The 17,009-nt window shown below is 25.4% G+C and overlaps 1 protein-coding gene across 1 annotated transcript; it reads right to left on the bottom strand.

Annotated features, from left to right (window-relative positions):
- Positions 1-519: 519 nt before the first annotated feature.
- LOC113559265 (dosage compensation regulator-like) lies at positions 520-9,323 on the bottom strand. Its single transcript, XM_026964962.1, is given in 24 exon segments — positions 520-568; positions 646-676; positions 679-851; positions 926-1,032; positions 1,208-1,227; positions 1,230-1,317; positions 1,656-1,829; positions 1,910-2,085; positions 2,156-2,338; positions 2,491-2,665; positions 2,814-3,020; positions 3,481-3,572; positions 3,875-3,992; positions 4,070-4,260; positions 5,261-5,500; positions 5,748-5,961; positions 6,024-6,221; positions 6,317-6,472; positions 6,546-6,790; positions 6,853-6,899; positions 6,969-7,093; positions 7,215-7,271; positions 7,346-7,506; positions 8,914-9,323. Coding segments are annotated over 24 exon segments (3,366 nt in total). The 5' UTR covers positions 9,053-9,323.
- Between the last annotated feature and the right edge of the window lie 7,686 nt (positions 9,324-17,009).

Genomic DNA, 17,009 nt, shown 5'->3' with positions numbered 1-17,009 from the left:
TAATTCAATATTTTTAAGTAGTAACTTTTGAATTGGCAGTAGTTGGCATACAATAAAAAAAATAAATGATGCTACAGGTTAAATCAGTTGGCATTTACTACATATAATGTTATTGACAATTTTTTTTAAATAGAACAAATTAAAAATCACTCTTTATTACCTAGTATAAATTTAAAGCTGGTATTACAGTTGACCTTTTCAAATTTACGACAATTTAACAAAATACTTTTTATAGACCATAAATATGCTATTATTTAATTCTTATTATTTTATTAGAATAATAAGTATATACATATAACATAGGTAAATATATAAACATGAATATAAAAATAATTTAATCAATATTAAAATTTATAATATAATAATTAGAAAAGTTTAAATAAATGCATTAATATTTAAATTTTAACAATAAGTTGCTCAAATAAAATAATAATTAAAATTAATAATCTTTAAAATAAAAATAATAAAAATTGTTTTTTTTTTTTTGATACATTTTCTATATTGTTTTATTAATATTTTTCATTTTTGTTTAGTCTCATTATTCTTGTTTTTATCCTTACTATCCTCACTAAACAAATAACAAAATAAGTTTTATTTAATCATTTAATTTATATATTAATATTATTATTATATTATTCTACCTACCTAGTATCAAAAGTTATAAGGGTTAAATTTCCCTTCCTGGGTTAAAATTACATAAATCTCTCAAAATTTTGATTAGCTTAATATCAATTATAGTGGGTTTTAAAATCAGTTGTGGATCTTCAACAGTTCTCATAATTAAATCTTCAATCGCTGGTCGCAAAGCAACAATTGCAGCCGCAACTTTAACATCCATTCTTAGATATATCCTGTAACAGAAAATAAGATTTCAAAACTTTAAATCACAATTTTTAAAGAATACATAGTTTTTAGTTTTACAAACCAATCATCCAATACAATACAACCATCGGTATAATCAACTTTATGAGCACCAAATAATAAAATGTGTATAGGACTCACCATACTTGTGTTCATACACATTACACTTACCTAAAATTATTTTTAAAACAGTAATAAATGTTAATTATATCCAAAAAATATATTTTGATCATTAATTATTTATAAATCAACATTTTTAGAAAAAGTATTTTACTTCCAATGATGAATTTAAAATATGAATATATATATACTTAGTTTAAGTCAAGAATTAATTCCTACAACTTACTTGTTGTTCAAATACAAAAAAGGTAACTGAAATCGATCACTTGATCCCACTACAGGACTATTTACAGAAGATTTACAAACAACAGCAAAATTCTGAGACTTTAAATTTACCTAAATAACATTATATAATACATAATAAAGTAAACCATAAATATAATTTATTATTATAAATATATTTTATCATATTTAAATATAATTTTAAAATTAATTTTTGTAAAGTTTTTATTAGTTATAGATAAAATATTAATATCCTTCAATACTTGTATTTAAACATATTGCATAATTATATAGTTGAAATAATATTTATTTTCTTATTTTTAAATTTAATGTAACTTGTAAACAATTTAAATATTAATAATATTTAAAGTTACATAATTAAGTTTGTAACTTTTGAAAAAAATAATTTTTCAGGATTATATAATTTATTATTATTTTATAATTAAGTTTACCTTACGCTTTTCCTTATGAACATAAATATTAGGATAAAATGCTATTACAAGGAGTGCCGATACCATATCTAACTGTGGCTCATCAGAGTTTGCAGTTTTACCAAAATCAAAATGTTTTGATTCAAAACAACATTTAGGAAAACCAAACTTCAAGAACTTATTTATTATTTGTTCCTAACAAAAAATAAATATACATGCATATCAACATACATCCAAGAACACAAATTTATTAATTTACTATTATATTAAATTACTTTTATATTGTATGTTGCTTTTAATACAGATGTAGATAACCCATTTTCTCCAAAATCACCAATGTCATTTGTATAATGACCATGATATGTTGATTCACACTGCATAAATGCATTTAAAAAAGCCAACTGATCTGAACAACGATTGCCAGAATAATAATGCTTTGCAGTGTTTTGGCCTTAACATATTAAATTAAAATAAATAATATTTTTATTTTTTTTTTTTAATATCACTAATTTTTGACACACCATTATCACCCAAGAATAAATCATAATTAGTTGAAGAACCAGCGGCTATTATACTTAATGATTCACCAAGCAATAGTATATTACCCAAAATCATCATTCGCCCAAGCTGTGGTTCTACAGGCAAGTCTGCCAAAATAAATCCAAGTGCTGTGAGGTTTCCATTCACATCAAGGCATTTCATTTCTGGAAAAATGACAAAATAAATATCCTGAATCAAGAGATAAATCAATTTATGAATAAATGATAAATTAAAATTATATTATATACCAATTTAATTTATTCTACTTTTATTTATTATCAAATTGTCTGTACTTTTTAAATATTTAACAATATACCTTTCAGCGTATCAATAACATGATATACAGATTTAGCAGGAGGTGGATCAATAGCTTTTTTCAAAAATGTATAAATATCACCCAAATTCAACAATTTTATAGTTAATCCAATTTTGTTCAAAGAACAATGGTTTAGTTCTGGCAATATATTATCATCCATTTTGTTGTATCGTTCCTAAAAATACATAAACCATTTATATAAGGATATTATAAATAATTTTACAATATCTGTATACCCCACATAGAATATTTATACTACTTTTCAATCTCCATTTAAAATCAACTTATCAATAACAATTCAAACAAATAAACACAAGTATTACCTTTGTGTATAAATTAAAACAGATACCCTCTTGAACACGACCAGCACGTCCTCTTCTTTGTACCACATTTACTTTTGATGCCCAAACTGTCTCAAATTTAATTACATTATTAATACATCTTACTATCTTAGATTTTCCATAATCAATAACAAACACAACATCATCAATAGTAATTGATGTTTCAGCAATATTTGTAGACAAAATAACCTAGAACACATAATTTGGTAAATAAATTGTATTATTCATAATCAAGTACAAGTATTTAAAAATAAGAATACAAAATTAAATAAAAGTAAAAAATGTAACTAAGTTTACTGAAACAGAACCGACCAAACATATCCTTAAATCAACAATTTTTAAAACAGAACTATCAATAAAGTTTTATTAATATTTAACAATTTCATAATTTAAAAAAAAAAATAATATAAATCTTTTTTTTGTTTTTTTTTTTTTAAATTTGGCTTTATTTGAAGAATTACAATCTATACAAAGTACAATAAGTAAAAGTAATAAAAATGTACACACAATTAACAAGAATAAACACATGAGGAGGGAGTCACACATTTGTGACACCTCTTTGTATATAAATATCTACAAATAGAAATTTAAATTCTTTAAACAGAATTATAATTTCTTTAAAACTTAATTTATTAATTACATTACTTACTTTACGCTTTCCAGGTGGAACAGGTTTAAATACTTTATGTTGTTGTGCATGAGATAGTGATGAATGAAGAAGCAAAATGGAACAGTTTTGAGCTAGACCAAATTTTTTTTAAATTTTAAGTTAATGATTATTTATTTATTTCTATATGTACAAAGTATGTACACAATCAATTGAATAACTGTCTCTTATACTTCTTAGTTCTTAGTAATTAACTATTGACAGTCAAATCACTCAAATATAAATAAAAAATAAAAAAATATGTCAATATGTACATTAAAAATGCTTAATTACATCGTATTGGTAAGACAGGTAGATAATGTAAACAGCTCTTACATTCTGGTCATTATTTAATTCACAATTATTCAGTCGAACTTAAACAAAAAAAATTATTTACCAATCATTTCGTTCTGTTGTAAATAATTATCGAGTTCTGAAATCCAAGCCCATCCAGGTAAAAATATTAATACAGCACCTTTTGTTTTTAAGTTATTTTCAATATGTTTTAACAGCAACTAAAATTATAATAATAATTAATTATTAGTCTTTAATAGTTTTAATTAATTACTAACTAAATTAATATATTTCTTACTTCAATAATTTTAAAATGTTGACTATCTTCACTGATCTTTGCAACTACTTCTCTAACTTTTCTAGGATAATTATCAGGAACTAATAAATTACAATTAACTAAGTTGTCTTTACTTTTTTTCTTAGTGCTCTTGATTTCTTCTAAAGACGGCGTATAGTTTATCATTTCAACAATATCTTCTAAAAAAAAATCTACGACCAAATAAAAAAATAAAATTTAAAAAAGGTCATTGAAAAATCTTAACCCTAGAGCACACACTTCACAGTTAAAAAGACCAGGCTTTTAGAAATTTGTTCAATGCTTTAAAAATCTGAAATATTAATCTAACCAAACCTAGGAACCTTCTAATTAGGTGATAAACTAAAATTAGATACAACTCCCAATTGTATAAAACTTGATGCCTGTACTATAGAAGGGGTCAACGTTAATTATCTATTAATATACGGTCTAAAACAGTATTTCCTAACTGGTGTTCCGCAGAAACTAAGGGTTCCATCAGCCGGTACCAAAGGTTCCGTGAGAAATTTTGGAAAATATAAATTAATTAATAATATTTTTGATACACATAGACAAGCTCCAAAAATTATATGGGGGTTCCGCAAAACGTTCAAGCTCCTCCAAAAGTTCCGCAAGTAAAAGAAGTTAGGAAACACTGGTCTAAAGGACTGTGTGCATACTATGATATAACCTTATATGTAAAAACATTTATATGAAAGTTTGATTTGTTTATATTAAGTATCAATAATTTGACAATTTGTATTTATTTAATAGCAATAAAATAATGATTATTTGAATTTATCGAGTTTTAATTGATATATTTCAATACACGGTCAAAAACCACTATATAACTTTTGCCCCCTCCCCTTGACTCCACTATTGTACATTTCATACAAAAATTAATTAATTTTTTATATATTTCTAGTGTCTAGTCACTATTCTATATTTAATCGGTCAAATAATTGTATTAAATAATAAAATATCTATTATAAGACATGAATTTTGCAAGGCACAAGATTGTATTATAGCTTATGAGTTATGATCAGTATGTTCAGTACCTGCTAATAATATAAATACTAAATAGCAAATAAACAATAATATATTTCAAAAATTATAGAAATAGAATGGCTTCTATCTTATGAAATTACCACTAAATAACTGCGAAAGGTATATTATTTAATATATAACCTTAACCTTTTACAGGATAGCAATTTCCTTCCACATCAATAACTGGACAGTTGTTAAAATATTTACTGAATATATTTAAATTAGCATTTGCAGACATAAGAATAACTTTAAGATCTTGATATTTTTGCACCATGTCCTTCAGAATAATCAACAAAAGTTCACAGCTAGCACGCCGTTCATGTATCTCATCCACAATAACATGTGTTATACCAAACAATCCAGTCTTTAATTTCCGTATCAAAATTTCTAAAGATTAAAAAACAAATTTACTTATATATTTTATTTACATACTTATATTAAGGGTACATATTATATTTTGTATAAAAAAAAAACAAAATTGAAAATAGGTAGGTTTTTTTTTTTTTTAATTTAAAAATTTTAAATTTAAATTAAAGTGCATAAATACTTAAGCATATATTTTTAAAGTTGTAAATGTATTTAATATTGATACCAAGATTAGAATAAAATATATAACATGAATTATATAATTTACCAACTGTACAGAATAGAATTGCTCCAAAAGACTGTGGTACTATACTATCAAATCTAACTGTATATCCAACACTTTTTCCAATAGCTTCAGCTCTTTCAAAACTCACTCGGTTTGCAATAGAAATTGCAGATACCTTTCTTGGTTGAGTGCAGACAATATTACAATACGCTCCTTTATTTGTGTGAATAAACTCTTCAAGTATGAATTGACAAACCTAATTGTTTAACAATTATATGAAAGCGATATTACAAATTTGAAGACATTAAGTTAACTGACCTGAGTGGTTTTTCCACAACCAGTCCCACCACGTACAATAACTACAGCATTGTTTCTAATTATATTCAAAATGGTATCCTTTTTTTTAAATACTGGCAAATTAGATCGGTCTTTTATCCTTTTTTGAAATGTAATTGAATGTTGTTTTTTTTCATCAAAATCTTTTTTCATTTTATAACTTATCTCAGATAAAGGTTTCTATGAGTAAAATTTAAAATTTTACTATTAACATGTTAAAAATATTTCTGATGTTTATCAACAATTTAAAAATTAGCAGAATTAACAGCACTTACGGGATTATAAATCTTAACAGCTAACCACGGATTCCAATTTGACGCCGGAGGACACCATAGTACTACTTTAGAAGCATTAAATTGATTTAATGGTTTAAATGGTTCAATAACTTTGTCAAGAAGCAATGCTGTTTTATTTGAAATATCGGCATAATCCTAATATAATTGATAATGAATAAACATTTCAAAATACATTAAATTTGAATAAAATTAAAATTTAATAATATACTTGGTTTTTATCAATTATTGGTTTAATATTAAGATCTTCTAACAAACTATATATATCCTTCACCAGTTTTTTATTAACATTGTCAACATTAAATGAATTATGGATACAATTTAGTCTATCTTTTTTCACTTGATCACCTGAGTAACGTTCAATTAACCCTAATGTACATAAATTATTGACTAAAGTAACTTCACATTGTTGCATAACTGTTTTCTTTGATTTTCCGGTTTCACGTATAGAGATAGCTAAATTAAAAAATGATTTGATAAATATTATAATTTAAGTATATTTAAATAATTTATTTTACTTTCATTCAGTTTTTCAATAAATATTGACATACAAACAACAAAATTCCTAAAAAAAATTAATATATGATCAAACATTTACGTATAAAACAGAAAAATTAGTTACAAGTTAATTTACCTTCCAATAGTTTCAATATTTACTTTGATATTTGCTTTATCATTAGATTTAACAAATTCTTTTAATCTCTCGTAAGCGGTATCTACTGTCCAATTACCACAAACGACTGACTCCAAACTATTTAACTATGAAGAAAACATATTTTTGGATTCATATAATATTATGTTTAATACTTCTAATCCTTGTATTTATCTTAGCGCAACACATTGTTAATTACCTGATATTTATATTTTTATATTTACCTACCTTTTTAATTTTAGTTGAAACTATTTTAGAGTCATCGTTCTTTATTTTATTTTTTTTCTAATTAAATAAATAAATATCAGTAAATAAAAATAAAATAAACTTAGCAAATAAAGAATTATTATTTTGAATACCTTTGGAATAGTTGGAATTTCATTTTGACGTGCTAAATATAATACAATATCTTCTAACGCTTTTTTTCGAGCAATATTTTCATTTTCTGCAGTTCCAACACCTATATAGGTGTAATTTGGTACTCTTATTTCAAATTTTACATTTTGATCTTGTATACTACCTAATAAATCAACAGATACTTTATAATTTATCAACAATTTTAAATATTTAATTCAAAAATACTTATATAAAATAATTCTATCTAATATTCTAATAATCAATATCATAAATTACATTGAGTTCTATCACTTCTATCACTATCAATAAATTTAAAAATATAGATTAGTAATAGTTAAATAAAGTAGCTTCTGTATATTACTAGTTTTATTCCTTAAATTCACAATTTAAAATATTAAAACATAAACCTGGAAGAGTTAACAATTTTATACTGATATTAAATTTTAATATTATATATCCTGGGAAAAATTAGCTGAACTTAGATTTGTAGTAAAATAAGCAATGCGGCTAAGGTTAAAGTAATGCTACCGCAGTTTTTACTTTAATTATGATATCACATGGAAAATAAAAGAGTAAATTGATATATTTGAAAATCATAAACTTATTAAGTTTGGGTCACTTTAATAATATTCTATGATAAAAACAATTTTTTATAAATACTTTGATTGTCCATCTCAAACTATAGTATCACTTTTTTTACATATCAAACTATTTGAAAATATTAATTATTCCAAAAAATCACATAACCAATAAGTATTGCTGCCTCAAATGTAAGTTATGGTACTTTGTAGGAGGTACCTACTTCTGTTTAGTGTTTGGCACTTAGATGTAATTTTTATTTTTTATTTTATAACATACACGGGATAAACCTTTGAAACATAGTATGTGTATACTTATGTATACATAGATAATTACAAAAATTGACATTAAGGTAATGAATATTAGTGGAATCACTTTAATTCACATTAGGTACTTATTAGTTATTATAAAAGGAAACTTCCGTATAATAATCATTAAACAAATTTGAAACAATTATGGCTATTTAGAGGTGATCATTAACAGAAATAAATTATTTTCATTTGACCGTTATAAAACTTTAAAAAATATGTAATACTTTGTGGAGCAGCATTAAAGTCAAAATCATTTATAAACAAAATTGCTAATTTGATTTTACAATCTTTTATAGTTTATTATTTTTTCATTGTTGTTATATTTTCATAATTTAAGCCTGTGCACTCACACTTTTTTTTCAGTTAAAGTTAAATGTTTTCATTAATCACCATATACCATACATTCTGAAATACTTTTAACTGACTGATAAATAAAACATTTTAAAAATAATTTAGCACTTTTATTGACACCTTTATGTGATCATTATTTAATGTACCAGCCATAAAAAGGTATTCATGTATTTTTCTAATAACACTTAAACTTTATAAGATCAAAATAACACGTCAACTCAATTATACAGAAGACACTGTTAACAAAAATCGTACAGTGCATACCCATTAATCAACCGTCTATAATAAAAATAATAATAATATAGTATATTATGTATATTTCGTAATACCGGTTATTTTATATTGTGGTTTTAAGTTGTTTTTTGAACACCATTTCATAAAGATTTCATACAACTTGGCTACTTTTGAAGAATGAGCAGACGTTGTACTTCCAGTGGATAGTTTTGCCATGGCAGATTGCAAGTCCATCTTATTGTAAGTACAATAGGTATTCGGTCAAAAATACAAAACTGCGATCGAACCAATGGACGATACTGAAATAAACCGATCACGATTTAAAATTGCGAACCTTTTATATTTTATAATGGAAATATTTCACAAATAACGTATTTCCTTTGATCCATGGACAGTGGATGGGTGAAATCAAAACAAATCGGTCGAAAGACGCCACACCGGCGGATACTGTAATAAGTAATAACACTAATAACGCGTATTTTAGGCACCAACTAATGCAGTATGCACCATGTAGGGAATAGGGATTTACGCACAAAACGAATACATTTAGCAACATTTTTTAAACTAAATATAATAATATGATAAAAACATTATAAACACGTCATACAGATACCAACATACTGATGTAATTTAGTGATTTCCACGCGAAATATAATTTTTTTTATTTTAAAATAATATTTTACCATCTGTATCCAATATTTTAATACAATAAGTAAATTTTGAAAGCTTAAAGTAATACTACAGGACTTGTGGACTTGTGTGAGGGGGGCGTCCAGTGACACTACTTCAAAGCACGCGAAATATATAATTATTTTTAGATAATATTATACAAATATATTAAATTATTAATTCATCATTGGAGTTTGGGTTTAGGAAACGGTGGTACAAGAAAAATAATAATTTTAGAATGGCAGAAAAAATTGAAATGAAGGCGATGTCGCGTTTGAGGTTTGTCAACTAACACCGATGTCCGATACCGGTAAAATGTCAATTTTTTTATTTATAGAATGCAAACTCGACGCGGTATAATAGATGATACGCGAATACGCGATATACCAAATTTTATTATTATTATTATTAAAATAAATTATTTGGAAACTCAGTCACAGAATACGAAATATAATACGGGTTACGACTTGCGGCCGAGTTACGGGAACTGGTGTTTTGAACAATAGTTTTTTCATCATTAATATTTATCGACTGTTTGACGTTTTGAGTTTTGGTCCTAAACCCGGTATAAATTCATATAAAAAAAATATGGTCAGGCGAACGGCGGTGACGACCGCTGACGCTGCAAATAATTCTTAAGAAGACCAGAAGACGAAACAGCTGTCTATTGTATCAAAAACAGTGCGTTCGTATTTCAAGTGCTACGAAGTTATTAATATTATTATTACCTTTAAATTTAAATAATAGGTACACTGATAGGTGATTAATTTTACTGTGTTTTGTTGGAATCAGATTTTTAAATAAAATCTGTTTTTTTAAATTATGTACAATTTAATATTTATAAAACACTCTTTTGTTATGCCATAAATCATAACGCTCACTTGAGTTGTTAATGCTATTTTAAAAAATCTGTTTCTGACAAAACAGAAAAATTATCAACTTTTGAACAATATTTTACTTAAGTGTGTACCTACTATTATTAAACTTAACCTTTGAAATACGAAAGATTTTTACAAAAATGTATATATAGGTATATCGTCCCCTATATAATTCTGGTATTCAGAAAAAAAGCCTCGTACCAATTAAATACATTATTCGTTATTTTATTATGATTTACATAACTAAATAAAATCATTACATTTATCTATGTAAGATGTAACACTTTTTTAACATATCTAAAAGTATAGCTGCAGTCTGCATTTAATATTGTCGATAACTATTGCCATTTGTCATTTGTACCTACACAATTTAAAAAATATTATAGGATAAAAATTTAAAATAATTGTAATTTATACATAGTTTGAATAATTTATTATTATAATAATCATTTTTTAATTTTATAATACAAATGACAATTATTGACAATGTTAAATGCAGATTGCAGCTATATACTTATAGATATGCTAAAGAAGTGTTACATAGATAAATATAATGATTAATAATGATTATATTATGGAAATCATGATAAAATAACGAATAATGTATTTAGCTGGTACGGGGCTTTTTTTTCTATGATGCAGCTTTTTTTCCTATGAATATTGTTAAGGTTTTTTTTTACTGGGGTTTTTTTCCTCTAGATTCATAATTCTCTACAGTCTAGTGTCTACACCAGAAGTTCCCAACTTTTTTTAACTCACGGCACCCTTAGTCATTTTCTAAAATCCTGAGGCATCCTAGGCTCTATACTCTACAGTCTATACTATATAGTCTATGGACTACTTCGGTTTTATTAATCAGCGCATAAGTATAAAGAAAAGAAACAAAAGTAGTAAAATGTATACAGCTATATATTATAATACTATATACACATATTACATTTTATAAAACAAAATATTGCATTGTATATATTTTTATTTTTAGTTATTACTTATTTATTTATTATTTGATTTACAATATTAATTTAAAATTAAGGAACTTATGGAACTAATGTGATACTTAGGCTGGTTTTTTTTTACATAAATCTTTTATTTGTGGTCGAATAGTTGAAAGACATACTCTCATTTTTTCTTCAATGAACTTTATTTTCACTCATTTATTTGATTTTATGTTTACAAGAGTGGAAAATCCTTGTTCACATAAATATATCGTCGAAAACTACAGTAATATTTTTAGAGCTTTTTTGCCAATTTTATCATGGATTTTTTCAACGTAAACCCAAAATTCATTTAATGGAACATTTTTGTACTTTGATAAAAGAGTTCGATTGTTTCATATTTCAGCGAGCTCTTCTTCTTCTTCAAGGCTGAATTCAATTAAACTTATATCTTTATCAAATGGGTCATTTATCCAATCAAACTCGGAAATATCTAAATCAGGAAAATACTTGTCTATACTTTCATCTAAGACAGTTAAATGCTCCATCACAAATGTCATAACTTCGGAACTTTCTTGTGTCATAGAAATAGATAAGGAAGGAAACATCTCAAATTGATTTTTTTGTACATGTTTTTTCCAGATTTTTAATTTATCTTTAAGAGTATATAACTTACTACTTGATGTTAATATATTTTCATTTGGTCCTTGCATACTTGAATTAATTTGATTTAAGTGTGAAAATATGTCTGATAAGTATGATAATTTTTCCAACCATTTTTCGTCCGTCAATAACTCACAAAATTCGGGTACATTTTCAAGAGTAAAAAACACGATAAGTTCATTTTTTAACTCATGTACTCTGGACAAAACTTTACCACGAGATAGCCATCGTACTTCTGTATGTAAAATAAGTTTAGTAAATTGTGATTCCATTGCTTCACATAATAAAGAAAAAAGTCGTGATTTTAATGGTCTAATAAACCGGTATGAACATTAAAATAGACTGAACATCGTAATATTTCTACAAAATATATGAAACACAATAGGTTTTATATTATAGTATGTTTTATTACTCACAGACTTTTCATGAAATCGTTTTTTCCTTAAAAAATATATTTCAAATAATTTCGCAGCACCCCAAATAAATTTCGCGGCACCCTGGTTGGGAATATCTGGTCTACACCGTCACCTGGTGTACATAGCGGCTTGCATTTCTGTGATTTCTATATTCTATCGGCGGCGGCGTCCTACTCTGGCTACTCTATAACGCAACCATGTTCAACGTCTACCCTGCAAATTGCAATATTAATCAAAATTGTAATTTATCGATAACGTCGTCTTCCGTTATCCGTATTACGTAAAATATAATATTCAATAATAATATAATGTGTGATGTGTCTGTATTCGTCTGTTTACTGCGCAGTGACTCAAGCAATCAAGCCGTAGCTAAATAACTTATAAAAAATAGACTAAATATCTTGTAAATGGACAATGATACATTATTTGTAAATTAATAACATACACAATATTTATTTTTAACACACATTTTGAGGAAAACAATTTGTGACCATATATGATTGTACCTATACTTTTCATATACTTCATATTTTATTATTATGTAATTTTTTTTTATATATAATATTAAATACATTTCATTTATAAAGCAACTTACAGTTATTTTTTTCACATAGATGATTTTTTTATTTTACTAAAAATAATCTTTGGAATTCATTAGTACATTTTTCATTTCCCGATCGTGAATCCTCAATATCAATTATTATATTTTTCGTTTATTCCTGGAACTCGATTAATAAATTTTTTTTTCTCCGATCAGATATAATATTAGTATAATATATTTAAGGCATGTTACCAGAGGCGGCGCTAGGATTTTTTTTTAAGTAGGGTCAATGGGAGGCCAACAAGCAACAATTATAAGGTAGGGCTACAAAAAAATAAAAAAGAGCATATTTTAATGTCTAAGGAAAGGCCAGTGGTAGGGCCAGCCATTTTTAAGCAGGGCCATGGCCCTACTTTACCCATCCCTGGCGCTGTCACTGCACATTTGTAGCTGGTTACGGCTTTGATCATAAAAATTCAAGAAAAAAATCTTAAAAGATCTTAGAGATTTAAAGGAGTTTCTTATATTTATTGATCATTATTTAAAATTCGTATAAAATAAATATGTAAATTATTATAATAAAGAAACTGTTATTTTCTTCATGCATAACAAAATAAACCAACACCTGTATACTAATATTTCAAAATAAATTGAGTAAGCCTGAAGCGGCTGAAGCCAAGCGAATAAAGTGAATAATACATTCAATTTTATGTATTATTGCTAAAATCAATTTCAAACTTCAGTAGACCATTTTTATTTTTGAGAAAGGCCCGTATTTCTGTGATGTTCCATTGATCATACATGGATTTAAATATTTAATTTATAAAAAAAAATCGAGCAATCATCACCTCGAGCACATATTTAAATATTAAGATTCGTATATTCCATAAGTCATATTATTCATGTAAACACTAATTATACAAATGTTACAACTTACAAATGCTTTTTATATAACTGTTTTATGTTTAGTTTACTTTACACATAATAATATCTATTGCTGATATTATACACATATATCTACAACACGAAGTTATACCTTATGATTAGATACATGAATAAAAACTAAAGACAAAATAACTATAATACAATAAAAAGAATTTGTTTTTTAAGTATTTAAATACCTCCGCGAAAAAAAATTCTATCCTATAAACAATAATTTCTCAGGCTACTATACACCTTACTAATAATAATGCGCAATCGTATGATAATGACTAATAAACTTATAACATAAGATTTGTCTTACAGATGATATTTATAACGAATTTTGTATATTATTAATATTATCAAAATAATGTGTTCCCATATTTCCGTATTCACCTCGCTAGAATAAACGGAAACAAACGATGTCCGACGTCCGTGAGTCCATCATCAATGTCCCATCCTAATCCGCATTGGCAACATTTTTTTTAAATTTTATATTTTAAAGAGTGATTCATACAGAAATGTATTGGTTTACGAAAAATAAATATTTTTTTCTTGTTTATAATTACCATTAGTTATAGAAAATAAAATAGTTATATTGTAATTGGATAAAATATTATATAGACTTATACTTTATATTTGGTCAAAAACTCAAAACAACTTAAAAAAATTCTGTTAAAAATCTGTGCAGTTCACATTTAATGAAGTAAATTCAGAAGAATTTGTTCTGTCACAGACAATGTCATGCAAGATCAGCTAGTATATAATAATTACTTATATCTATATAGTTATATAATATATTTGACGGGTGACGGCAGAGTATTAGACACGTACATTACACGTGTACTGTATAACTTATTCTGTTGCAGCAAGATTTTATGCTTCATCTACATTTTCACCGAAGCGACGCTAACACAAGAGTGTCGATGTAGCACATTGCAGGTTTTTTCCTAGGTTTAATTTAACCTATAGATATATATTTTTTTAATTTTTTATTTAAATTGTTATTATTTATGTTCATTTTAATGGAACTACACTGTATTTAATGAGAAATAATGTTTCAAATTTTGAAAAAACATACAGAAATATTGTCAGATTTTGTGATGATAATATAATTGACATTCCTGTTGGCTGTTACTAGGTAAAGAAGAATTTCTAAAAAAATAGACTTCTCAAGTTATACACACATAACTAAATTATAACACAAAAAAATATAAAATGAGACAATTTTATTACATTACATTAGATAATATAATTTCTGCTTTAAATATTAGCTTCGATCAAGAACCAATCGACATAATTAGAAACCTGGACACATTTAATTTAGAAATTAAATTATTAAAAACAGAAATTGATCTACGAAAACATACTGCTGATTTACCAAATTACGAAAATATTAATCTTGAACAATGGATCAAATGACTATAACTGAACCTAGTGAACCTTGCAGTAAGTTGTAAGTTTTTAAAATCCAATGTTGCTTTTTTTATGAATATATGAATATAGAATATATTCATTTATGTTTTTTGAACTGTTTCTTTTTGTAACTTCGCGTAAGGTTAATACTGTAGAAAAATTTGTGACTTTGTTCTAAACACGACTATGGTTGATGCTTGACTCAAAGTGTCTATATTATTTATAATACACATACTTATTATAATATTATATTTACAGTGAGTTTCGCTTAAAGTGATCACTGGTTTATAGAATCAACTGTTTATTAGAATCAAAATTAAAAATCTCAAACTAGTTCTTATGTTACTAATGTTAAATTAACCTTTTATTAGAATAATCATGTACCGTATAATTGAATCATGTTTAAGAACATTCTTGTCGTTTTAATGGTATTTTAAACTTTCACTAAAAAGAAACAAGAATTATTTTGAAAAAGTTATGGTTATATTTCATTACTTGTTTTAATACTCTACTCCACTCAATCGCTCTCATACAGTAATACTAAATATTAAATTTAATATAAACCTATATAGAGGCTTTAACTAAGAAGCATAATAGAATAATATTTATAGAATATAAATTGTACAATAAGTTAAATGTAATACTTATTTATTAGTTATTACTTCATCATCAAGGCTCAAAATCATTAATCTACTGTCTTACTTATCCGATTTCCAGGGTTTTACTAACGATATTGGCTGAGACCCAGTCTTCAAAAACAGTTTAAAGTGTTTACAACACCACAACTGTTGTGGTGATATACATAGATCACTTGTAACTTTGTTACATTTACAGACAAGAACACATAGACTATTTAAGGGGTTTAGTATAGGCAGTTTTAACGACATTTTGAGAAGAATTAAAAAGTTTAATCTTAAATATAGCCATATAGGTATTAAATACTAATTAAAAGTATTTTAAAAGTAGTCCCATGTTAGTAATATAAATATTTGTTACATAATGAGGTTTTATAAAAAAAACGGCTTCACATAGGACAAACCTTATATCTAAATACATTATTTACAGTAGATTTACTACATTTTTACATTATACACAAAGAATAGAAATAAAATTAATGAATAATCCAATTTTTTTTAAGTAAATAAAAAAATAAAAATTCTAAGATATGCATTACATTTCTAATAAATGTGTATGTATGGTATACATTTTTAAGGCTACCATAGATATTATCTTGATATCTGCGCAAGACTATTTTGTTGGGTAAATTGCATGTGATGAGAGATTTTCATTTTTTTTAAATGTTATTAAAATTAGCTATATTAAACCCTTTAAAAAGTGTATATTGTCTTGTTTATGAAAAAAAAATAAATTTTATGGTAAAAATTATGTTGTTAAGACACATAAATTAATTGCAAAAGTAGTTTTGTAGCATAACATTTGCAATATTATATCAATAAACCAACCATGATACATATTAGATAGCTTTTTATTTTAAGCTTTTAGGTATTTAGACTTAAAAAAGATCTTAGTCTCATTATATTTATGGTTCATATTTCCACTGACTTAACCTTAGCACTTTTTAATAAAAAAATATTTATAGCAAACAATTAAAAATCAAATCTATATAATTAAAAAAAAAAACATAAAAGTGAAAAAATTAAAAAGTATAAAATGTTAGTTAATTCCCAGATGAGTTATAAGTAAACAACTGGGAAATTATTGAAATTAACTAACACACGTCATGTCATAACC

The sequence above is a fragment of the Rhopalosiphum maidis genome, chromosome 1 (assembly GCF_003676215.2).
Source record: "Rhopalosiphum maidis isolate BTI-1 chromosome 1, ASM367621v3, whole genome shotgun sequence".
In the NCBI taxonomy this organism is placed as follows: domain Eukaryota; kingdom Metazoa; phylum Arthropoda; class Insecta; order Hemiptera; family Aphididae; genus Rhopalosiphum; species Rhopalosiphum maidis.
This window is presented reverse-complemented; position numbering and strand designations above follow the sequence as displayed.